The 25,569-nt window shown below is 56.2% G+C and overlaps 1 protein-coding gene across 1 annotated transcript in view; it reads right to left on the minus strand.

Moving 5' to 3' along the window:
• Positions 1-25,569, minus strand: part of EHMT2 (euchromatic histone lysine methyltransferase 2) — a gene marked incomplete at its 5' end in the record, with an annotated part of 43,542 nt that overhangs the window by 2,917 nt on the left and 15,056 nt on the right. The window contains 8 exons of the mRNA XM_068999580.1: positions 376-551; positions 2,445-2,523; positions 6,673-6,759; positions 9,881-9,996; positions 12,255-12,332; positions 15,325-15,469; positions 21,219-21,386; positions 23,893-24,047. Of these exons, the coding sequence (XP_068855681.1) occupies positions 376-551; positions 2,445-2,523; positions 6,673-6,759; positions 9,881-9,996; positions 12,255-12,332; positions 15,325-15,469; positions 21,219-21,386; positions 23,893-24,047 (1,004 nt within the window). The remainder of the gene's footprint in view (positions 1-375; positions 552-2,444; positions 2,524-6,672; positions 6,760-9,880; positions 9,997-12,254; positions 12,333-15,324; positions 15,470-21,218; positions 21,387-23,892; positions 24,048-25,569) is intronic.

The following is a 25,569-nucleotide window of genomic DNA, read 5'->3' on the forward strand; positions in this document are numbered from 1 at the left end:
CCAAAACCCCCTAAATCCCCCTGAAACCCCCCGAAATCCCCCCCAAACCCCCCGAGATGCTGACCCCAGCTCCTCTCCGGGGCGGATGTGGCGGCTGCTGAAGAAGGCGATGCGGGGGAAGCCCCTCCCAGACCCCCCTAAACCCCCAAAAACCCCCTAAAATCCCCCAAAACCCCCTAAACCCCCCAAACCCCCCTGAAACACCCCCAAATGCTGACCCCAGCTCCTCTCCGGGGCGGATGTGGCGGCTGCTGAAGGAGGCGATGCGGGGGAAGCCCCTCCCAGACCCCCCTAAACCCCCTGAAATCCCCCTAAACCCCCCTGAACCTCCCCAAAACCCCCCGAAATCCCCCCGAAACGCCCCGAAATGCTGACCCCAGCTCCTCTCCGGGGCGGATGTGGCGGCTGCTGAAGAAGGCGATGCGGGGGAAGCGCAGGTCCTGGTGCAGCATGAACACCCGCACGGGGATGATGTTGGGGTCGCACAGGTGGTTGATGAAGCGGCTCACGTTGCCATAGTAACGGGCGTCGATGCAGTAAACCTCGCCGTCCTGTCGCGACAGAGCCGCGATAGGGGCGGGGCCTGAGCCCGGCCACGCCCAGCCCGGGGTAGACCTGATGTCCCGATTTTTGGGGGGGGCTCCGTAAAGTTTTGGGGTCTCCCCCGCCTGCGCACCTGGGGACCCTCGAAGCTCTGGGTGTCGCCCGCAGACACCCGAAGCCCCCCCTTGACACCCAGAGCCCCCTCCCCAAATTCCGGGGATGTGGGAGCCCGTGGGATGAGCGGGGGTAGACCTGATGTCCGGAATTTTTGGGGTCGTTTTCTAAGCTTTGGGGTTCCCCCCCCACGTTCACGGCTGGGGGCTGGGGAACACCTGGGTGCCACCCCAGGTCCCTGCGGACCCCTCTGATCACCTGAGACCCCCTCCCCAAAAAGTTTCGGGTCCCCTCCCAAAAATCCTCTGATTCACCCCTCCCCAAGGTACGGGAATCCCATTGGGTGACCGGGGTAGACCTGATGTCCCGAATTTTGGGGTCATCCCTAAAGTTTTGGGGTCCCCCCACCTGCTTATTTGGGGTTTTCAGGGTGCCCCCCAGACCCCTGGAGCCCTCTCAGACCCCTGGGACCCCCTCCCCAAAATCCCCAGTTTCCCCACAGGGCGTTGGAGCCCCTTTGGGTGAACGGGGTAGACCTGATGTCCCGAATTTTGGGGTCATCCCTAAAGTTTTGGGGTCCCCCCACCTGTTCATTTGGGGTTTTCAGGACGCCCCCCAGACCCCTGGAGCCCTCCCAGACCCCTGGAGCCCCCCCAAAATACCTGGGACCCCCCAAAATTCCCGGTTTCCCCACAGGGCGTTGGAGCCCCATTGGGTGACCGGGGTAGACCTGATGTCCCAAATTTTGGGGTCATCCCTAAAGTTTTGGGGTTCCCCCACCTGCTCATTTGGGGTTTTCAGGGCGCCCCCCAGACCCCTGGAGCCCTCCCAGACCCCTGGAGCCCCCCCAAAATCCCTGGGACCCCCCAAAATTCCCGGTTTCCCCACAGGGCGTTGGGAGCCCCATTGGGTGAACAGGGTAGACCTGATGTCCCGAATTCTGGGGTCATCCCTAAAATTTTGGGGTCCCCCCACCTGCTTATTTGGGGTTTTCAGGGTGCCCCCCAGACCCCTGGAGCCCTCTCAGACCCCTGGGACCCCCTCCCCAAAATCCCCAGTTTCCCCACAGGGCGTTGGGAGCCCCATTGGGTGACCGGGGTAGACCTGATGTCCCAAATTTTGGGGTCATCCCTAAAATTTTGGGGTTCCCCCACCTGCACATTTGGGGTCTTCAGGGGGCCCCCCAGGCCCCTGGAGTCCTCCCAGACCCCTGGAGCCTCCCCAAAATCCCTGGGACCCCCAAAAATTCCCGGTTTCCCCACAGGGCGTTGGGAGCCCCATTGGGTGAACGGGGTAGACCTGATGTCCCAAATTTTGGGGTCATCCCTAAAGTTTTGGGGTCCCCCCACCTGCACATTTGGGGTCTTCAGGGGGGCCCCCCAGACCCCTGGAGTCCTCCCAGACCCCTGGAGCCCCCCCAAAATACCTGGGACCCCCCAAAATTCCCGGTTTCCCCACAGGGCGTTGGAGCCCCTTTGGGTGAACAGGGTAGACCTGATGTCCCAAATTTTGGGGTGTCCCTAAAGTTTTGGGGTTCCCCCCACCTGCCCATTTGGGGTCTTCAGGGTGCCCCCCAGACCCCTGGAGCCCTCTCAGACCCCTGGGACCCCCCCCAAAATTCCCAGTTTCCCCACAGGGCGTTGGGAGCCCCATTGGGTGACCGGGGTAGACCTGATGTCCCAAATTTTGGGGTGTCCCTTTAACATTTTGGGGTCTCCCCATCTGGATCCTCCCCCTGGACCCCTGGGGTCCCCCTAAACCCCAGGAGCCCCCCCAAAATCCCAGACCTTGTTGTCCAGGTCGAACAGGTAGGAATCGTCCTCCCTCACGTCGGCCTCGGCGTCCGAAATCAGCTCCCCCACGTACCTGGGGAAAGGGGGGTCAGGGCACCCCAAAAACGCCCCGGGACACCCCAAAACCACCTGGAATTCCCTAAAATCTCACCTGGGACACCCCAAAACCCCCCGGGACACCCCAAAACCACCTGGAATTCCCTAAAATCTCACCTGGGACACCCCAAAACCCCCCGGGACACCCCAAAACCACCTGGAATTCCATAAAATTCCCCAAAATCCCCCCAAAACCCCACCTGGGACACCCCAAAACCCCCCAGGACTCCCCAAAACCACCTGGAATTCCCTAAAATCCCACCTAGGACATCCCAAAATCACCTAAAATTCCCTAAAATCCCCCCAAAATCCACCTGGGACACCCCAAAACCACCTGGAATTCCTTAAAACCCCACCTGGGACACCCCAAAACCACCTGGGATTCCCTAAAATCCCACCTAGGACATCCCAAAATCACCTAAAATTCCCTAAAATCCCCCCCAAATCCCCCCAGGACACCCCAAAACCACCTGAAATTCCCTAAAATCCCACCTGGGACACCCCAAAACCACCTGGAATCCCTAAAATCCACCTGGGACACCCCAAAACCACCTGAAATTCCCCCCAAATTCCCCCCAAAATCCCCCCAGACCCCCCAAAACCCCACCTGGGACACCCCAAAACCACCTGAAATTCCCCAAAATCCCCCAAATTCCCCCCAAAATCCCCCCAAAACCCCACCCGGGACACCCCAAAGCCCCACCTGGGACACCCCAAAAACACCTGAAATTCTCCCAAATTCCCCAAAATCCCCCGAAATCCCCCCAAAACCCCCCCGGACCCCGCAAAACCCCACCTGGGACACCCCAAAACCACCCGAAATTCCCCAAAATCCCTCAAATTCCCCCAAAAATCCCCCCAAAACCCCACCCGGGACACCCCAAAGCCCCCCAGGACACCCCAAAACCACCTGAAATTCCCCAAAATCCCCCCAAAACCCCACCTGGGACACCCCAAAACCACCTGAAATTCTCCCAAATTCCCCAAAATCCCCCGAAATCCCCCCAAAACCCCCCCGGACCCCGCAAAACCCCACCTGGGACACCCCAAAACCACCTGAAATTCCCCAAAATCCCTCAAATTCCCCCCAAAATCCCCCCAAAACCCCACCCGGGACACCCCAAATCCCCCCAGGACACCCCAAAACCACCCGAAATTCCCCAAAATCCCTCAAATTCCCCCCAAAATCCCCCCAAAACCCCACCCGGGACACCCCAAATCCCCCCAGGACACCCCAAAACCACCTGAAATTCCCCAAAATCCCTCAAATTCCCCCCAAAATCCCCCCAAAACCCCACCCGGGACACCCCAAATTCCCCCAGGACACCCCAAAACCACCCAAAATCCCTCAAATTCCCCCAAAAATCCCCCCAAAACCCCACCCGGGACACCCCAAATCCCCCCAGGACACCCCAAAACCACCCAAAATTCCCCCAAATCCCCCCAAATTCCCCCCGAAATCCCCCCAAAACCCCCCCGGACCCCCCAAAACCCCACCTGGGACACCCCAAAACCACCTGAAATTCCCCAAAATCCCTCAAATTCCCCCAAAAATCCCCCCAAAACCCCACCCGGGACACCCCAAATCCCCCCAGGACACCCCAAAACCACCCGAAATTCCCCAAAATCCCCCAAATTCCCCCCAAAATCCTGCCAAAACCCCACCCGGGACACCCCAAAAACACCTGAAATTCTCCCAAATTCCCCAAAATCCCCCGAAATCCCCCCAAAACCCCCCAGACCCCCCAAAACCCCACCTGGGACACCCCAAAAATACCTGAAATTCCCCAAAATCCCTCAAATTCCCCCAAAAATCCCCCCAAAACCCCACCCGGGACACCCCAAATCCCCCCAGGACACCCCAAAACCACCTGAAATTCCCCAAAATCCCTCAAATTCCCCCAAAAATCCCCCCAAAACCCCACCCGGGACACCCCAAATCCCCCCAGGACACCCCAAAACCACCTGAAATTCCCCCAAATCCCCCCAAATTCCCCCCAAAATCCCCCCGGATCCCCCAAAACCCCACCTGGGACACCCCAAAACCACCTGAAATTCCCCAAAATCCCTCAAATTCCCCCAAAAATCCCCCAAAACCCCACCCGGGACACCCCAAATCCCCCCAGGACACCCCAAAACCACCCGAAATTCCCCAAAATCCCTCAAATTCCCCCAAAAATCCCCCAAAACCCCACCCAGGACACCCCAAATCCCCCCAGGACACCCCAAAACCACCCGAAATTCCCCAAAATCCCTCAAATTCCCCCCAAAATCCCCCCAAAACCCCCCCGGACCCGGCAAAACCCCACCTGGGACACCCCAAAACCACCTGAAATTCTCCCAAATTCCCCAAAATCCCCCCAAAATCCCGACAAAACCCCACCCGGGACACCCCAAATCCCCCCAGGACACCCCAAAACCACCTGAAATTCCCCGAAATCCCCCCAAAACCCCCCCGGACCCCCCAAAACCCCACCTGGGACACCCCAAAACCACCTGAAATTCTCCAAAATCCCTCAAATTCCCCCCAAAATCCCCCCAAAACCCCACCCGGGACACCCCAAATCCCCCCAGGACACCCCAAAACCACCCGAAATTCCCCAAAATCCCTCAAATTCCCCCAAAAATCCCCCCAAAACCCCACCCGGGACACCCCAAATCCCCCCAGGACACCCCAAAACCACCCGAAATTCCCCAAAATCCCTCAAATTCCCCCCAAAATCCCCCCAAAACCCCACCCGGGACACCCCAAAGCCCCCCAGGACACCCCAAAACCACCTGAAATTCCCCAAAATCCCTCAAATTCCCCCCAAAATCCCCCCAAAACCCCCCCTGGGACACCCCAAAACCACCTGAAATTCTCCAAAATCCCTCAAATTCCCCCCAAAATCCCCCCAAAACCCCACCCGGGACACCCCAAATCCCCCCAGGACACCCCAAAACCACCCGAAATTCCCCAAAATCCCTCAAATTCCCCCAAAAATCCCCCCAAAACCCCACCCGGGACACCCCAAATCCCCCCAGGACACCCCAAAACCACCTGAAATTCCCCAAAATCCCCCAAATTCCCCCCAAAATCCCCCCAAAACCCCACCCGGGACACCCCAAAGCCCCACCTGGGACACCCCAAAAACACCTGAAATTCTCCCAAATTCCCCAAAATCCCCCGAAATCCCCCCAAAACCCCCCCGGACCCCGCAAAACCCCACCTGGGACACCCCAAAACCACCCGAAATTCCCCAAAATCCCTCAAATTCCCCCAAAAATCCCCCCAAAACCCCACCCGGGACACCCCAAATCCCCCCAGGACACCCCAAAACCACCTGAAATTCCCCCAAATCCCCCCAAATTCCCCCCAAAATCCCCCCGGATCCCCCAAAACCCCACCTGGGACACCCCAAAACCACCCGAAATTCCCCAAAATCCCTCAAATTCCCCCAAAAATCCCCCCAAAACCCCACCCGGGACACCCCAAATCCCCCCAGGACACCCCAAAACCACCTGAAATTCCCCGAAATCCCCCCAAAACCCCCCCGGACCCCCCAAAACCCCACCTGGGACACCCCAAAACCACCCGAAATTCCCTAAAACCCCACCTGGGACACCCCAAAACCCCCCGGGACACCCCAAAACCACCTGGAATTCCCTAAAATCCACCTGGGACACCCCAAAACCACCTGAAATTCCCTAAAATCCCCCCAGGACACCCCAAAACCACCTGGAATTCCCTAAAACCCCACCTGGGACACCCCAAAACCCCCCGGGACACCCCAAAACCACCTGGAATTCCCTAAAATCTCACCTGGGACACCCCAAAACCACCTGAAATTCCCCAAAATCCCCCCAAATTCCCCCCAAAATCCCCCCGGACACCCCAAAACCCTACCTGGGACACCCCAAAACCCCTGGAATTCCCTAAAACCCCCAAAAAATCCCACCCGGGACACCCCAAAACCACCTGAAATCCCCCCAAAATCCCCCCCGGACACCCCAAAACCACCCGAAATTCCCCAAAATCCACCCAAGACCCCCCCAAAACCCCACCTGGGACACCCCAAAACCACCTGAAATTCTCCCAAATTCCCCAAAATCCCCCGAAATCCCCCCAAAATGCCCCAAATCTCACTCGCAGATGAAGGTGCCGGGGGGGATCGCCTGCAGCGCCCGCACCCCCCAGCCCATCTTGGCCGTGCGGTAGAGCTGGAGCCGCACCCTGGAACGGGGCAAAAAAGGGACTTTTTGGGCAAAAAATGAAATGGGGGAAATGGGGGAAAAGTGGGGAAAAAATGTGGGGGAAATGGGGAATATTAGGGGGAAAAAATGGGGAAAAAATGGGGATTTTATGGGAGAAAAATGGGGGGGAAATGGGGAATTTTAAGGGGAAAAATGGGGATTTTTTGGGGAAAAAATGGGGATTTTAGGGGGAAAAATGGGGGGGAAATGGGGAATGTTAAGGGGAAAAAAGGGGATTTTTTGGGGAAAAAATGGGGGGGAAATGGGGAATTTTGGGGGAAAAAATGGGGGGGAATGGGGAATTTTAGGGAGAAAAAATGGGGATTTTTGGGGGAAAAAATGGGGATTTTGGGGGGAAAAATGGGGAAAAAATGGGGATTTTGGGGGGAAAAATGGGGAGGAAATGGGGAATTTTAGGAGGAAAAAATGGGGATTTTGGGGGGAAAAATGGGGAAAAAATGGGGAGGAAATGGGAATTTTATGGGGAAAAAAATGAGGAATTTTGGGGGAAAAATGGGGGGGAAATGGGGATTTTTGGGGGAAAAAATGGGGGAAAATGGGGAATTTTAGGGGGAAAAAATGGGGATTTTGGGGGGAAAAACGGAGAAAAAATGGGGAAAAAATAGGGAAAAAATGGGAATTTTGGGGGGAAAAAATGGGGATTTTGGGGGGAAAAAATGGGGATTTTGGGGGAAAAAAATGGGGAATTTTGGGGGGAAAAAAAAGGGAATTTTGGGGGCGGTTCCGGGGTTTTTGGGGCCGCACTTGATGCCGCTCTGCACCACGCGGTTCTTGCAGCTCCTCCAGCAGGTGCAGGCCTGGTTGCACTCGAAGATCAGGGGAGGCTCAATTTTGGAGTTCAAAAATGGGGAAAAAATGGGAATTTTGGGGGTTCCAAAATGGGGGGGAAATGGGGATTTTAGGGGTTTCAAAAATGGGAACAAACGGGAATTTTAGGGGTTCCAAAAAGGGGAAAAATGGGGATTTTTGGGGTTCGAAAATGGGGGAAAAAATGGGGATTTTAGGGGGAAAAATGGGGAGGAAATGGGGAATTTTAAGGGGAAAAAAATGAGGAATTTTGGGGGAAAAATGGGGGGGAAATGGGGATTTTTGGGGGAAAAATGGGGAGGAAATGGGGAATTTTAGGGGGAAAAAATGAGGAATTTTGGGGGAAAAATGGGGGAAAATGGGGAATTTTAGGGGGAAAAAATGGGGATTTTGGGGGGAAAAACGGGGAATAAATGGGAAAAAAATGGGGAATAAATGGGGAAAAAATGGGGATTTTTGGGGAAAAAATGGGGAGGAAATGGGGATTTTTAGGGGGAAAAAATGGGGGAAAATGGGGAATTTTAGGGGGAAAAAATGGGGATTTTGGGGGGAAAAACGGGGAATAAATGGGGAAAAAATAGGGAAAAAATGGGGATTTTGGGGAAAAAAATGAGGAATTTTGGGGGAATAAAAAGGGAATTTTGGGGGAAAAAAAAGGGAATTTTGGGGGCGGTTCCGGGGTTTTTGGGGCCGCACTTGATGCCGCTCTGCACCACGCGGTTCTTGCAGCTCCTCCAGCAGGTGCAGGCCTGGTTGCACTCGAAGATCAGGGGAGGCTCAATTTTGGAGTTCAAAAATGGGGAAAAAATGGGAATTTTGGGGGTTCCAAAATGGGGGGGAAATGGGGATTTTAGGGGTTTCAAAAATGGGAACAAACGGGAATTTTAGGGGTTCCAGAAAGGGGAAAAATGGGGATTTTGGGGTTCGAAAATGGGGGAAAAAATGGGAATTTTGGGGGTTTGAAAATGGGAGGAAATGGGGATTTTAGGGGTTTGAAATGGATGGGGAATGGGGAATTTTAGGGGGAAAAAATGGGGATTTTAGGGGGAAAAATGGGGGGGAAAATGGGGAATTTTAGGGGGAAAAAATGGGGATTTTGGGGGGAAAAATGGAGAAAAAATGGGGATTTTTGGGGGAAAAATGGGGAGGAAATGGGGAATTTTAAGGGGAAAAAAATGAGGAATTTTAGGGGAAAAATGGGGAAAAAATGGGGATTTTATGGGGAAAAAATGGGAATTTTGGGGGGAAAAAATGGGGATTTTGGGGGGAAAAAATGGGGATTTTGGGGGAAAAAAATGGGGAATTTTGGGGGGAAAAAAAAGGGAATTTTGGGGGCGGTTCCGGGGTTTTTGGGGCCGCACTTGATGCCGCTCTGCACCACGCGGTTCTTGCAGCTCCTCCAGCAGGTGCAGGCCTGGTTGCACTCGAAGATCAGGGGAGGCTCAATTTTGGAGTTCAAAAATGGGGAAAAAATGGGAATTTTGGGGGTTCCAAAATGGGGGGGAAATGGGGATTTTAGGGGTTTCAAAAATGGGAACAAACGGGAATTTTAGGGGTTCCAAAAAGGGGAAAAATGGGGATTTTTGGGGTTCGAAAATGGGGGAAAAAACGGGAATTTTGGGGGTTTGAAAATGGGGGGAAATGGGGATTTTAGGGGTTTGAAATGGATGGGGAATGGGGAATTTTAGGGGGAAAAAATGGGGATTTTTGGGGAAAAATGGGGGGGAAATGGGGAATTTTAGGGGGAAAAAATGAGGAATTTTGGGGGAAAAATGGGGGGGAAATGGGGATTTTTGGGGGAAAAAATGGGGGAAAATGGGGATTTTGGGGGGAAAAAATGGGGATTTTGGGGGGAAAAACAGGGAATAAATGGGGAAAAAATAGGGAAAAAATGGGGATTTTTGGGGAAAAAATGGAGGGGAAATGGGGAATTTTAAGGGGAAAAAAATGGGGATTTTGGGGGGAAAATGGGGAAAAAATGGGAATTTTGGGGGGAAAAATGGGGTTTTTGGGGTAAAAAATGGGGGGGAAATGGGGAATTTTGGGAGGGAGAAAATGTGGGGAAATGGGGATTTTATGGGGGAAAAATGGGGATTTTTGGGGGAAAATGGAGGGGAAATGGGGATTTTTGGGGGAAAAAAATGGGAATTTTGGGGGGAAAAAATGGGGATTTTGGGGGGAAAAAATGGGGATTTTGGGGGAAAAAAATGGGGAATTTTGGGGGGAAAAAAAAGGGAATTTTGGGGGCGGTTCCGGGGTTTTTGGGGCCGCACTTGATGCCGCTCTGCACCACGCGGTTCTTGCAGCTCCTCCAGCAGGTGCAGGCCTGGTTGCACTCGAAGATCAGGGGAGGCTCAATTTTGTTGAACTCCTGCAGCAGCCGCCCGTCCTGGGGGGACGAAAAGGATGCGGGGAGGGGCTCATGAAAAATCCCAAAATCACCCCAAAAACACCGCCAGAAGCACCCCAAAAATCCACCCAAAACGGCCCCAAAAACACCCCGAAATCTCCTCCAAAAATGCCCCCGAAAAGAGCCGAAACAAACATCCAAAATCACCCCGAAAAACATCCTAAAAACATCCTAAAAACACCCCAAAACCACCCCAAAAACATCCTAAAAACACCCCCAAAACCACCCCAAAACGACCCCCAAAAACATCCTAAAAACACCCCCAAAACCACCCCAAAAATACCCCCCAAAAACACCCCCAAAACCACCCCAAAAAACATCCTAAAAACCCCCCAAAACCACCCCCAAAAACATCCTAAAAACACCCCCAAAATCACCCCCAAAAGACTCCCTAAAACACCCCAAAACCACCCCAAAAACATCCTCAAAACACCCCAAAAACATCCTAAAAACACCCCAAAACCACCCCCAAAAGACTCCCTAAAACACCCCAAAACCACCCCCAAAAACATCCTAAAACCACCCCAAAAACACCCCAAAACCACCCCCAAAAACATCCTAAAACCACCCCAAAAACACCCCAAAACCATCCCCAAAATGCTCTCAAAAACACAACCCAAATGCCCCCAAAATTACCCCAAAAAAACCCCAAAACCCCCCAAAAACCACCCCCAAAAACCACCCCAAACCACCCCAAAATCATCCCCAAAAACACCTCAAAAATCTCCCCCCAAAACTACCCCAAAAGCCCCCCAAACCACCCCAAAATCCCCCAAAACCACCCCAAAACACCCCCAAAATCATCCCCAAAACCACCCAAAAACGCCACCAAAACTACCACAAAACCCCCCAAAACCACCCCAAAATCCCAAAACCCCAAAACCACCCCAAAAACGCCCCCAAAACCACCCCAAAAATATCCCCCAAAACCACCCCAAAATACCCCAAAGCCACCCCAAAAATATCCCCCAAAACCACCCCAAAAACGCCCCCAAAATCATCCCAAAACACCCCAAAAACACCCCAAAAACGCCCCCAAAACCCCCCAAAACCCCCCCAAAATCCCAAAACCCCAAAACCACCCCCAACCACCCCAAAATCACCCCAAAAACCACCCCAAAATCCACCACAAACCACCCCAAAACCACCCCAAAATCCCCCAAAACCACCCAAAAATCCACCACAAACCACCCCAAAACCACCCCAAAACCCCCCAAAACCACCCCAAAATCCCAAAACCCCAAATCCCCGAGATTTCCCCCCAAAACTCAGCACCCACCCCCCCAAAAAACGGCGATTTTGGGGTTCCCTCACCCAAAATTTATGGGGTTTTTTTTGGGGGGTGGGGGAGGGATTTGGGGTGGTTTGGGGGATTTTTTGGGGTGGTTTTGGGGGATTTTGGGGTGGTTTTGGGGATATTTTTGGGGTGGTTTTGGGGTGGTTTTGGGGTATTTTGGGGTGGTTTTAGGTGATATTTTTGGGATGGTTTTGGGGTATTTTGGGGGATATTTTGGGATGGTTTTGGGGGATATTTTTGGGGTGGTTTTGGGGGATATTTTTGGGGTGGCTTTGGGGGTTTTTTTGGGGTGGTTTTGGGGCGTTTTTGGGGTGGTTTGGGTTGGTTTTGGGGGGTGTTTTTGGGGGGTATTTTTGGGGTGGTTTTGGGGGATATTTTGGGGCATTTTTGGGGTCCCAGGGTTTTTTTTTGGGGTGGTTTTGGGGTATTTTGGGAGTGGTTTGGGGGGATATTTTGGGATGGTTTTGGGGGGTATTTTCAGGGTAGTTTTGGGGTATTTTGGGATGGTTTTGGGGGATATTTTCGGGGTAGTTTTGGGGTATTTTGGGGTGGTTTTTGGGGATATTTTGGGAGTGGTTTTGGGGGATATTTTCGGGGTAGTTTTGGGGTATTTTGGGATGGTTTTGGGGGATATTTTCGGGGTAGTTTTGGGGTATTTTGGGAGTGGTTTTGGGGATGATTCTGGGGTGGTTTTGGGGTATTTTGGGATGGTTTTTGGGGATATTTTGGGAGTGGTTTAGGGGGATATTTTCGGGGTAGTTTTGGGGTATTTTGGGATGGTTTTGGGGGATATTCTGGGATGGTTTTGGGGGATATTTTCGGGGTAGTTTTGGGGTAATTTGGGAGTGGTTTTGGGGATGATTCTGGGGTGGTTTTGGGGTGTATTAGGGTTATTTTTGGGGTGTTCTGGGGGGGGTTTTTTGGGGTGGTCCCCCCTCACCTTGTCGTACCAGCAGCGGATGCTGAGCTGCCCGCAGAGGCAGTTGGACGAGGAGCAATCGTCCTGGCAGGTGCAGTGCTGGGGGAGAAGGGGCAGTGCTTCCCAAAGTGCACCCCAAAAACGGCCCCAAAACGCCCCCAAAACGCCCCAGAAATCCCCGCCAAAAATCCCCCGAAACAGCCCCGAAATCCCCGCCAAAAATCCCCCGAAATCCCCGCCAAAAATGCCCTGAAATCCCCATCAAAAATCCCCCGAAACAGCCCCGAAATCCCCACCAAAAATGCCCCAAAACCACCCCAAAACCAGCCCCAAAACCAGCCCCAAGAACATCCTGAAATCACCCCAAGAATCCCCCGAAACGGCCCCGAAATCCCTGCCAAAAATGCCCCGAAACAGCCCCGAAATCCCCGCCAAAAATGCCCTGAAATCCCCATCAAAAATCCCCCGAAACAGCCCCAAAATCCCCACCAAAAATGCCCCAAAACCACCCCAAAACCAGCCCCAAAACCAGCCCCAAGAACATCCTGAAATCACCCCAAGAATCCCCCGAAACGGCCCCAAAATCCCTGCCAAAAATGCCCCGAAACAGCCCCAAAATCACCCCAAAACCACCCCCAAAATCCCCGCCAAAAATGCCCCGAAACAACTCCAACAATGCCCCAAAAATGCCCCGAAACGCCCCAAAAATGCCCCAGAAATCCCCGCCAAAAATCCCCCCAAAAATCCCCACCAAAAATGCCCCAAAACAGCCCTGAAACCACCCCAAAACCACCCCCAAAATCCCCGCCAAAAATGCCCCGGAACAGCCCCAAAACCAGCCCCAAATACACCCCCAAATCCCCGCCAAAAATGCCCCAAAACCACCCCCAAATCCCCGCCAAAAATGCCCCAAAACAGCCCCAAAAACACCCCAACAATGCCCCCAAAATCCCCTAGAATATCCCCAAAATCCCCGCCAAAAATGCCCCAAAACAACCCCAACAATGCCCCGAAATCACCCCAAAAATGCCCCAGAAATCCCCGCCAAAAATCCCCCGAAACAGCCCCAAAAACACCCCAAAAACAGCCCCGAGAACACCCCGAAACCACCCCAAAAATGCCCCAAAACAGCCCCAAAAATGCCCCAAAACAGCCCCAAAACCACCCCAAAACCAGCCCAGAAAGCCCCAAATTCCACCCAGTTCCACCCCCCGAAATGCCCCAAATTCCCCCCAAATCCCCCTGGGACCCCCCAAATCCCCCTGGGACACCCCAAACTCCCCCCAGGACCCCCCAAATTCCCCCCAAATCCCCCTGGGACCCCCCAAATTCCCCCTGGGACACCCCAAACTCCCCCCAGGACCCCCCAAATTCCCCCCAAATCCCCCTGGGACCCCCCAAATCCCCCTGGGGCCCCCGAGGACCCCCCAAATTCCCCCCGAGACCCCCAAATTCCCCCCAAATTCCCCCAAAATCCCCCTGGGACCCCCGAGGACCCCCCAAATTCCCCCCGAGACCCCCCAAATTCCCCCTAAATTCCCCCCAAATCCCCCCAAATTCCCCCAAATCCCCCTGGGACCCCCCAAATTCCCCCCAAATTCCCCTGGGACCCCCCCAGGACCCCCCAAATTCCCCCCAAATTCCCCCCAAATCCCCCTGGGACCCCCCAAATCCCCCTGGGGCCCCCGAGGACCCCCCAAATTCCCCCCGAGACCCCCCAAATTCCCCCTAAATTCCCCCTAAATTCCCCCCAAATCCCCCCAAATTCCCCCTGGGACCCCCCAAATTCCCCCCAAATCCCCCTGGGACCCCTCAGGACCCCCCAAATTCCCCCCAAACTCCCCCCAAATCCCCCTGGGACCCCCCAGGACCCCCCAAATTCCCCCCAAATCCCCCTGGGACCCCTCAGGACCCCCCAAATTCCCCCCAAACTCCCCCCAAATCCCCCTGGGACCCCCGAGGACCCCCCAAATTCCCCCCGAGACCCCCCAAATTCCCCCTAAATTCCCCCCAAATCCCCCCAAATTCCCCCCAAATCCCCCTGGGACCCCCCAGGACCCCCCAAATTCCCCCCAAACCCCCCTGGGACCCCCCAAATTCCCCCCAAATCCCCCCCAAATCCCCCTGGGACCCCCGAGGACCCCCCAAACTCCCCCCAGGACCCCCCAAATTCCCCCAAATCCCCCCCAAATCCCCCTGGGACCCCCCAAATTCCCCCCAAATCCCCCTGGGACCCCCCAAACCACTCCAAACTCCCCCCAGGACCCCCCAAATTCCCCCCAAACTCCCCCCCAAATCCCCCTGGGACCCCTCAGGACCCCCCAAATTCCTCCCAAATCTCCCTGGGACCCCCCAAAGTCCCCCTGCGACCCCCCAAACCACCCCAAATTCCCCCCAGGACCCCCCAAAATCCTCCTGGGATCCCCCAAACCACCCCGAACTCCCCCCAGGACCCCCCAAAATCCCCCTGGGACCCCCCAAATTCCTCCCAAATCCCCCTGGGACCCCCCAGGACCCCCCGAATTCCCCCCAAACTCCCCCCAAATCCCCCTGGGACCCCCCAGGACCCCCCAAACCACCCCAAACTCCCCGCAGGACCCCCCAAATTTCCCCCAGGACCCCCCAAAATCCTCCTGGGATCCCCCAAACCACCCCGAACTCCCCCCAGGACCCCCCAAAATCCCCCTGGGACCCCCCAAATTCCTCCCAAATCCCCCTGGGACCCCCCAGGACCCCCCGAATTCCCCCCAAACTCCCCCCAAATCCCCCTGGGACCCCCCAGGACCCCCCAAACCACCCCAAACTCCCCGCAGGACCCCCCAAATTTCCCCCAGGACCCCCCAAAATCCTCCTGGGATCCCCCAAACCACCCCGAACTCCCCCCAGGACCCCCCAAAATCCCCCTGGGACCCCCCAAATTCCTCCCAAATCCCCCTGGGACCCCCCAGGACCCCCCAAATTCCCCCCAAACTCCCCCCAAATCCCCCTGGGACCCCCCAAACCACCCCAAACTCCCCGCAGGACCCCCCAAATTTCCCCCAGGACCCCCCAAAATCCCCCAGGACCCCCCAAAATCCCCCCCAAACCCCACCTGCAGGTGGGTGATGTTGTGGTCGATGTTCATGGTGGAGGTCTCGCAGTTCTCGGCGATGTATTTGTAATCCTGGGGGCACGGCTCCTCGTCCACGCCGTTCACGCACGGGATGGGCACGTTCTCGTGGCCCCTGGCCACGTCCCTGTGGCCACCGACACTGGGACCCCCGGCACCACCCCAAATCCACCCCAAATAGCCCCGAAATAGCCCCAAATCCACCCAAAATAGCCCCAATTCCAGCCGGGATAGCCCCGGATCACACACGGGATGGGCTCGTTCTCGTGGCCCCTGGCCACGTCCCTGTGGCCACCGACACTGGGACCCCCGGCACCACCCCAAATCCACCCCAAACAGCCCCAAATCCACCCCAAACAGCCCCAAATCCACCCCAAACAGCCCCAAATCCACCCCAAAATAGCCCCAAAATAGCCCAAAATAGCCCCAAAATAGCCCCAAATCTACCCAAAATAGCCCCAAATCCCACCATGATAGCCCCAAATCCACCTGAAATAGCCCCAAATCCACCCGAAATAGCCCCAAATCCAGCCCCAAAATAGCCTCAAAATAGCCCCAAATCCACCCGAAATAGCCCCAAAACTGCCCCAAATCCACCCGAAATAGCCCCAAATCCACCCCAAACAGCTCCAAATCCAGCCGAAATAGCCCCAAAATAGCCCCAAATCCAGCCGGGATAGCCCCGGATCACACACGGGATGGGCACGTTCTCGTGGCCCCTGGCCACGTCCCTGCGGGCCACCGACACTGGGACCCCCGGCACCACCCCAAATCCACCCCAAATAGCCCCAAAATAGCCCCAAATCCAGCCAAAATAGCCCCAAAATAGCCCCAAATCCACCCGGGATAGCCCCAAATCCAGCCCCGAAATAGCCCCAAAACCAGCCCCAAAATAGCCCCAAATCCAGCCGAAATAGCCCCAAATCCACCCCAAATAGCCCCAAATCCACCCCAAATAGCCCCAAAATAGCCCCAAATCCAGCCGGGATAGCCCCGGATCACACACGGGATGGGCTCGTTCTCGTGGCCCCTGGCCACGTCCCTGTGGCCACCGACACTGGGACCCCCGGCACCACCCCAAATCCACCCCAAATAGCCCCGAAATAGCCCCAAATCCAGCCGGGATAGCCCCGGATCACACACGGGATGGGCACGTTCTCGTGGCCCCTGGCCACGTCCCTGTGGCCACCGACACTGGGACCCCCGGGACCACCCCAAATCCACCCCAAACAGCCCCAAAATAGCCCCAAAATAGCCCCAAATCCACCCGGGATAGCCCCAAAATGGCCCCAAAATAGCCCCAAAATAGCCCCAAATCCAGCCCCGAAATAGCCCCAAATCCGCCCGAAATAGCCCCAAAATAGCCCCAAATCCACCCGGGATAGCCCCAAATCCAGCCCCGAAATAGCCCCAAAATAGCCCCAAATCCAGCCCCAAAATAGCCCCAAATCCAGCCCCGAAATAGCCCCAAATCCAGCCGGGATAGCCCCGGATCACACACGGGATGGGCTCGTTCTCGTGGCCCCTGGCCACGTCCCTGTGGCCACCGACACTGGGACCCCCGGCACCACCCCAAATCCACCCCAAATCCACCCAAAATAGCCCCAAATCCACCCGAAATAGCCCCAAAATAGCCCCAAATCCACCCGGGATAGCCCCAAATCCAGCCCCGAAATAGCCCCAAATCCAGCCCCAAAATAGCCCCAAAATAGACTCAAATCTACCCAAAATAGCCCCAAATCCAGCCCCAAAATAGCCCCAAATCCACCCAAAATAGCCCCAAATCCAGCCCCAAATCCACCCGGGATAGCCCCAAAATAGCCCCAAATCCACCCAAAATAGCCCCGAAATAGCCCCAAATCCACCCCAAATAGCCCCAAATCCACCCAAAATAGCCCCAAAATAGCCCCAAATCCACCCGGGATAGCCCCAAATCCAGCCCCGAAATAGCCCCAAAACCAGCCCCAAAATAGCCCCAAATCCAGCCCCAAAATAGCCCCAAATCCAGCCGGGATAGCCCCGGATCACACACGGGATGGGCTCGTTCTCGTGGCCCCTGGCCACGTCCCTGTGGCCACCGACGCTGGGACCCCCGGCACCACCCCAAATCCACCCCAAATAGCCCCAAATCCACCCCAAACAGCCCCAAATCCACCCGGGATAGCCCCAAAATGGCCCCAAAATAGCCCCAAAATAGCCCCAAATCCAGCCCCGAAATAGCCCCAAATCCGCCCGAAATAGCCCCAAAATAGCCCCAAATCCACCCAAAATAGCCCCAAATCCAGCCCCGAAATAGCCCCAAAATAGCCCCAAATCCAGCCCCAAAATAGCCCCAAATCCAGCCCCGAAATAGCCCCAAATCCAGCCCCAAAATAGCCCAAAATAGCCCCAAATCCACCCAAAATAGCCCCAAATCCACCCAAAATAGCCCCAAAATAGCCCCAAATCCACCCGGGATAGCCCCAAATCCAGCCCCGAAATAGCCCCAAATCCAGCCCCAAAATAGCCCCAAAATAGCCCCAAATCCACCCAAAATAGCCCCAAATCCAGCCCCAAATCCACCCGGGATAGCCCCAAAATAGCCCCAAATCCACCCAAAATAGCCCCGAAATAGCCCCAAATCCACCCCAAATAGCCCCAAATCCACCCGAAATAGCCCCAAAATAGCCCCAAATCCACCCGGGATAGCCCCAAATCCAGCCCCGAAATAGCCCCAAAACCAGCCCCAAAATAGCCCCAAAATAGCCCCAAATCCAGCCCCAAAATAGCCCCAATTCCAGCCGGGATAGCCCCGGATCACACACGGGATGGGCTCGTTCTCGTGGCCCCTGGCCACGTCCCTGTGGCCACCGACACTGGGACCCCCGGCACCACCCCAAATCCACCCCAAACTGCCCCAAATCCACCCGAAATAGCCCCAAAATAGCCCCAAACCTGCCCCAAATCAACCCAAAATAGCCCCAAAACTGCCCCAAATCCACCCGGGATAGGCCCAAATCCAGCCCCGAAACAGCCCCAAATCCAGCCCCAAAATAGCCCCAAAATAGACCCAAATCTACCCAAAATAGCCCCAAATCCAGCCCCGAAATAGCCCCAAATCCACCCGAAATAGCCCCAAAATAGCCCCAAATCCACCCCAAATAGCCCCAAAATAGCCCCAAATCCACCCAAAATAGCCCCAAAATAGCCCAAATCCACCCAAAATAGCCCCAAATCCACCTGAAATAGCCCCAAAATAGCCCCAAATCCACCCGGGATAGCCCCAAATCCAGCCCCGAAATAGCCCCAAAACCAGCCCCAAAATAGCCCCAAAATAGCCCCAAATCCAGCCCTGAAATAGCCCCAAATCCAGCCCCAAAATAGCCCCAAAATAGACCCAAATCTACCCAAAATAGCCCCAAATCCAGCCCCGAAATAGCCCCAAATCCACCCGAAATAGCCCCAAAATAGCCCAAATCCACCCAAAATAGCCCCAAATCCACCTGAAATAGCCCCAAAATAGCCCCAAATCCACCCCAAAAGAGCCCCAAAATAGCCCCAAATCCAGCCCCGAAATAGCCCCAAAATAGCCCCAAATCCACCCGAAATAGCCCCGAAATAGCCCCAAATCCAGCCCCAAAATAGCCCAAAATAGCCCCAAAATAGCCCCAAATCCACCCCAAATAGCCCAAAATAGCCCCAAATCCACCCGAAATAGCCCCAAAATAGCCCCAAATCCAGCCCAAAACCCTCCTGAACTCCCCCAAATCTCCTCTAAGCCCCCCAAAAGCCCCTCCAAACTCAATTGAAATCCCCCAAAAAAACCCCAAAAAGCTCCAAAACCCCTAAAAAAGCCCTAAAAAAACCCCAAAAAAGCTCCAAAAAATCAAAATAAAATTAAAAAAAAAAGTCCCAAAAATTCCCCAAAAATCCCAGAAAGCCCCGAAATCACCCCAAAAAAACCCCAAACCAACCCCAAATAAACCCCAAAAAATCCCAAAAAAATCCCAAAAAAATCCCAAAAATCCCAAGACCCCCCCCAGCCCCATCTGGGTCCTCCCCGGAGCCCCCAGCCTCAATTTGTGACCCCGAATCCCCCGAAAACCGCCCCAAAAAAACCCCCAAAAATCAAAATAAAATTTAAAAAAATCCCAAAAAATCCAAAAAAATCCCAAAAATCCCAAATCCACCCCCAACACCACCCGCAGCCCCCAGCCTCAATTTGTGACCCCAAATCCCCCGAAAACCGCCCCAAATCCCCCCTAAAAAAACCCAAAAAATCAAAATAAAATCCAAAAAAAATTCAAAAAAATCCCCAAAAAATCCCAAAAAATTCCCAAAAATCCCACAACCCCCAAGACCCCCCGAAACCCCCCCAGCCCCACCTGCTGACGATGCGCTCGGTGTGCAGGGCCCTCCCCGCAGCCCCCAGCCTCAATTTGCGGTTCAGCTGCAGGGCCACCAAGAGCCCCCAAAAACCCCCAAAATCACCCCAAAAAAAAACCCAAAATAACCCCAAATAACCCCCAAAAAATCCCCAAAAAATCCCCAAAAAATCACAAAAAATCCCAAGACCCCCCCCAGCCCCATCTGGGTCCTCCCCGCAGCCCCCAGCCTCAATTTGTGACCCCAAATCCCCCGAAAACCGCCCCAAATCCCCCCTAAAAAACCCCAAAAAATCAAAATAAAATCCCAAAAAAATTCAAAAAAATCCCAAAAAAATCCCAAAAAAATCCCAAAAAATTCCCAAAAAATTCCCAAAAATCCCACAACCCCCAAGACCCCCCGAAATCCCCCCAGCCCCACCTGCTGACGATGCGCTCGGTGTGCAGGGCCCTCCCCGCAGCCCCCAGCCTCAATTTGCGGTTCAGCTGCAGGGCCACCCAGAGCCCCCAAAAACCCCCAAAATCACCCCAAAAAAACCCCCAAAATAACCCCAAATAAACCCCAAAAAATCCCCAAAAAATCCCAAAAATCCCAAAATCCCTCGAAATCCACCCCCAGCCCCACCTGGGTCCTCCCCGGAGCCCCCAGCCTCAATTTGTGACCCCGAATCCCCCGAAAACCGCCCCAAAAAAACCCCCAAAAATCAAAATAAAATTTAAAAAAAAATCCCAAAAAATTCCCAAAAAATCCCCAAAAATCCCAAATCCACCCCCAACACCACCCGCAGCCCCCAGCCTCAATTTGTGACCCCAAATCCCCCGAAAACCGCCCCAAAAAAAAACCAAAAAAACCCAAAAAATCAAAATAAAATCCAAAAAAAATTCAAAAAAAATCCCCAAAAAAATCCCAAAAAATTCCCAAAAATCCCACAACCCCCAAGACCCCCCCGAAACCCCCCCAGCCCCACCTGCTGACGATGCGCTCGGTGTGCAGGGCCCTCCCCGCAGCCCCCAGCCTCAATTTGCGGTTCAGCTGCAGGGCCACCAAGAGCCCCCAAAAACCCCCAAAATCACCCCAAAAAAAACCCCCAAAATAACCCCAAATAACCCCCAAATAACCCCCAAAAATTCCCAAAAATCCCAAAATCCCTCGAAATCCACCCCCAGCCCCATAGGGGTCCTCCCCGGAGCCCCCAGCCTCAATTTGTGACGCCAAATCCCCCGAAAACCGCCCCAAAAAAAACCCCAAAAATCAAAATAAAATTAAAAAAAAAATCCCAAAAAATCCCAAAAAATCCCCAAAAATCCCAAATCCACCCCCAACACCACCCGCAGCCCCCAGCCTCAATTTGTGACCCCAAATCCCCCGAAAACCGCCCCAAATCCCCCCTAAAAAACCCCAAAAAATCAAAATAAAATCCAAAAAAAATTCAAAAAAAATCCCAAAAAATTCCCAAAAATTCCCAAAAATCCCACAACCCCCAAGACCCCCCGAAACCCCCCCAGCCCCACCTGCTGACGATGCGCTCGGTGTGCAGGGCCCTCCCCGCAGCCCCCAGCCTCAATTTGCGGTTCAGCTGCAGGGCCACCCAGACCTCGGAGCGCTCCGGGGTCAGGTCCAGGGGGGAGTCGCCCTCCTTGTTCCGGACATCGGGGTCGGCCCCACGGGACAGGAACAGGCTGGGGAGGGGGCGTGGGGAGGGTCAGGGGCCAGCAGGAGCCCCCCCCCCAAGCCCCCAGACTCAATTGGTGCAGCCAGAGCCAAGCGCGGGGAGGTTCCCTGGAGGGGGGGGCACGTGCAGGAATGGGCCCCAAAATCCAGGCGGGATGAGCCCAAAAGAGCTCAAAATGCAGCCAGGATCCTCAAAATCCACCCCAAAATCCACCCAGGATCCAAAAAATCCCCTCAAATCCACCCAGGATCCTTGAAATCCCCTCAAAATCCCCTCAAAATCCACCCAGGATCCTCAAAATCCCCCCAAATCCACCCAGGATCCTTAAAATCCCCTCAAAATCCCCTCAAAATCCACCCAGGATCCTCAAAATTCCCCCCAGATCCACCCAGGATCCTCAAAATCCACCCAGGATGCTCAAAATAGCCCCCAAAATCCACCCAGGGTCCTCAAAATAGCCCCAAAATCCACCCAGGATCCTCAAAATAGCCCCAAAATCCACCCAGGATCCAAAAACACCCCCAAAATCCAGCCAGGATAAGCCCAAAAGAGCTCAAAATGCAGCGAGGATCCTCAAAATCCCCCCCAAATCCACCCAGGATCCTCAAAATCCACCCCAGATCCACCCAGGATCCTCAAAACCCACCCAGGATCCAAAAAATTCCCCCAAAATTCAGGCAGGATCCTCAAAATCCCTCCCCAGATCCACCCAGGATCCTCAAAATCCCCCCGAAATCCACCCAGGATCCTCAAAATCCCCCCGAAATCCACCCAGGATAAGCCCCTGAGTGACCCCCTGACCCCTGTGACCCCTCTATGACCCCGTGACCCCCGAGTGACCCCTGAGTGACCCCATGACCTCTCTGTGACCCCTGTGTGACCCCGTGACCCCTCTATGACCCCTGAGTGACCCCCGAGTGACCCCTGAGTGACCCCTGACACAATCGTGGTAGCTCTCCCTGGCGGCGATGTGCAGGGGGGTGTCCCCTGACCCCTGAGTGACCCCCTGACCCCATAACCTCTCTGTGACCCCTGTGACCCCTCTATGACCCCCGAGTGACCCCTGACCCCACACCTGACACAATCATGGCAGCTCTCCCTGGCGGCGATGTGCAGCGGGGTGTCCCCGTGGCAGCTGACCCCTGAGTGACCCCCTGACCCCTGAGTGACCCCCTGACCCCTGAGTGACCCCGTGACCTCTGAGTGACCCCCTGACCCCTGAGTGACCCTCTGACCCCTCTATGACCTCTATGACCCCCGAGTGACCCCTGACCCCACACCTGACACAATCATGGTAGCTCTCCCTGGCGGCGATGTGCAGCGGGGTGTCCCCGTGGAAACTGACCCCTGAGTGACCCCGTGACCTCTCTATGACCTCTATGACCCCTCTATGACCCCCGAGTGACCCCTGAGTGACACCTGACACAATCATGGCAGCTCTCCCTGGCGGCGATGTGCAGCGGGGTGTCCCCGTGGCAGCTGACCCCTGAGTGACCCCTGAGTGACCCCCTGACCCCTGAGTGACCCCCTGACCCCTGAGTGACCCCGTGACCTCTCTATGACCCCTGTGACCCCTGAGTGACCCCCGAGTGACCCCTGAGGCACCTGACACAATCATGGCAGCTCTCCCTGGCGGCGATGTGCAGTGGGGTGTCCCCGTGGCAGCTGACCCCTGAGTGACCCCCTGACCCCTGAGTGACCCCCTGACCCCTGAGTGGCCCCGTGACCTCTGAGTGACCCCCTGACCCCTGAGTGACTCTCTGACCCCTCTATGACCTCTATGACCCCCGAGTGACCCCTGAGTGACACCTGACGCAATCATGGCAGCTCTCCCTGGCGGCGATGTGCAGCGGGGTGTCCCCGTGGAAGTTGACCCCTGAGTGACCCCTGAGTGACCCCCTGACCCCTGAGTGACCCCCTGACCCCTGAGTGACCCCGTGACCTCTCTATGACCCCCGAGTGACCCCTGAGGCACCTGACACAATCATGGCAGCTCTCCCTGGCGGCGATGTGCAGTGGGGTGTCCCCGTGGCAGCTGACCCCTGAGTGACCCCCTGACCCCTGAGTGACCCCCTGACCCCTGAGTGGCCCCGTGACCTCTGAGTGACCCCCTGACCCCTGAGTGACTCTCTGACCCCTCTATGACCTCTATGACCCCCGAGTGACCCCTGAGTGACACCTGACGCAATCATGGCAGCTCTCCCTGGCGGCGATGTGCAGCGGGGTGTCCCCGTGGAAGTTGACCCCTGAGTGACCCCTGAGTGACCCCCTGACCCCTGAGTGACCCCCTGACCCCTGAGTGACCCCGTGACCTCTCTATGACCCCCGAGTGACCCCTGAGGCACCTGACACAATCATGGCAGCTCTCCCTGGCGGCGATGTGCAGCGGGGTGTCCCCGTGGCAGCTGACCCCTGAGTGACCCCCTGACCCCTGAGTGACCCCCTGACCCCGTGACCTCTCTGTGACCCCTCTATGACCCCCGAGTGCCCCCCGAGTGACCCCTGAGTGACACCTGACGCAGTCGTGGTAGCTCTCCCTGGCGGCGATGTGCAGCGGGGTGTCCCCGTGGAAGTTGACGGCGTGCAGGTCGCACTGCGCGTTCAGCAGCACCTCGGCGATCTCGGCGCTGCCCGTGAACGACGCCCAGTGCAGGCAGATGTTCTCCTCCTGCCGGGGGGAGGGGCACAGGGGGTGTCCTGGGGGGGTCTGGCCACTGACCGCCACCCTCGCGGCACCCACTCAGCCACCCTGGGGTGTCCTGGGGGGGTCTGGCCACTGACCGCCACCCTCGCGGCACCCACTGAGTCACCCTGGGGTGTCCTGGGGGGGTCCGGTGAGTGACCGCCACCCACTGACCCCCCCTGGACACCCACTGACCCCCCCTGGACACCCACTGAGCCACCCTGGACACCCACTGACCCCCCCAGGACACCCACTGACCCCCCCTGGACACCCACTGACCCCCCCTGGACACCCACTGACCCCCCCAGGACACCCACTGAGCCACCCTGGGGTGTCCTGGGGTGGTCCGGTGAGTGACCGCCACCCACTGACCCGCCCAGGGCACCCACACTCACTGAGTGACCACCACCCACTGACCCATCCCAGACACCCACTGACCCCCCCAGGACACCCACTGAGCCACGCTGGGGTGTCTGGTGAGTGACCGCCACCCACTGACCCGCCCAGGGCACCCACACCCACTGAGTGACCAGCACCCACTGACCCATCCCAGACACCCACTGACCTCCACTGACCCCTCTGGGCACCCACTGACCCCCCCTGGACACCCACTGACCCCCCCTGGGCACCCACTGACCCCCCATGACACCCACTGACCCCTCTGGGCACCCACTGACCCCTCTGGGCACCCACTGACCCTCCCTGGGCACCCACTGACCCCTCTGGGCACCCACTGACCCCTCTGGGCACCCACTGACCCTCCCTGGGCACCCACTGACCCCCCTGGACACCCACTGACCCCCCTGGGCACCCACTGACCCCCCCTGGACACCCACTGACCCCCCTGGGCACCCACTGACCCCTCAGGACACCCACTGACCCCTCTGGGCACCCACTGACCCCCCTGGGCACCCACTGACCCCTCTGGGCACCCACTGACCCCCCAGGACACCCACTGACCCCTCTGGGCACCCACTGACCCCCCCTGGACACCCACTGACCCCTCTGGGCACCCACTGACCCCCCAGGACACCCACTGACCCCCCAGGACACCCACTGACCCCTCTGGGCACCCACTGACCCCCCCTGGACACCCACTGACCCTCCCTGGGCACCCACTGACCCCTCTGGGCACCCACTGACCCCCCCTGGGCACCCACTGACCCCCCCTGGACACCCACTGACCCCACTGGGGCACCCACTGACCCCCCCAGGGCACCCACTGACCCCTCTGGGCACCCACTGACCCCTCTGGGCACCCACTGACCCCCCAGGACACCCACTGACCCCCCCCTGGGCACCCACTGACCCCTCTGGGCACCCACTGACCCCCCCAGGACACCCACTGACCCCCCCTGGGCACCCACTGACCCCTCTGGGCACCCACTGACCCTCCCTGGGCACCCACTGACCCCCCAGGACACCCACTGACCCCTCTGGGCACCCACTGACCCCCCCTGGACACCCACTGACCCTCCCTGGGCACCCACTGACCCCTCTGGGCACC

The sequence above is a fragment of the Aphelocoma coerulescens genome, unplaced genomic scaffold (genome assembly GCF_041296385.1).
Source record: "Aphelocoma coerulescens isolate FSJ_1873_10779 unplaced genomic scaffold, UR_Acoe_1.0 HiC_scaffold_471, whole genome shotgun sequence".
NCBI lineage: Eukaryota > Metazoa > Chordata > Aves > Passeriformes > Corvidae > Aphelocoma > Aphelocoma coerulescens.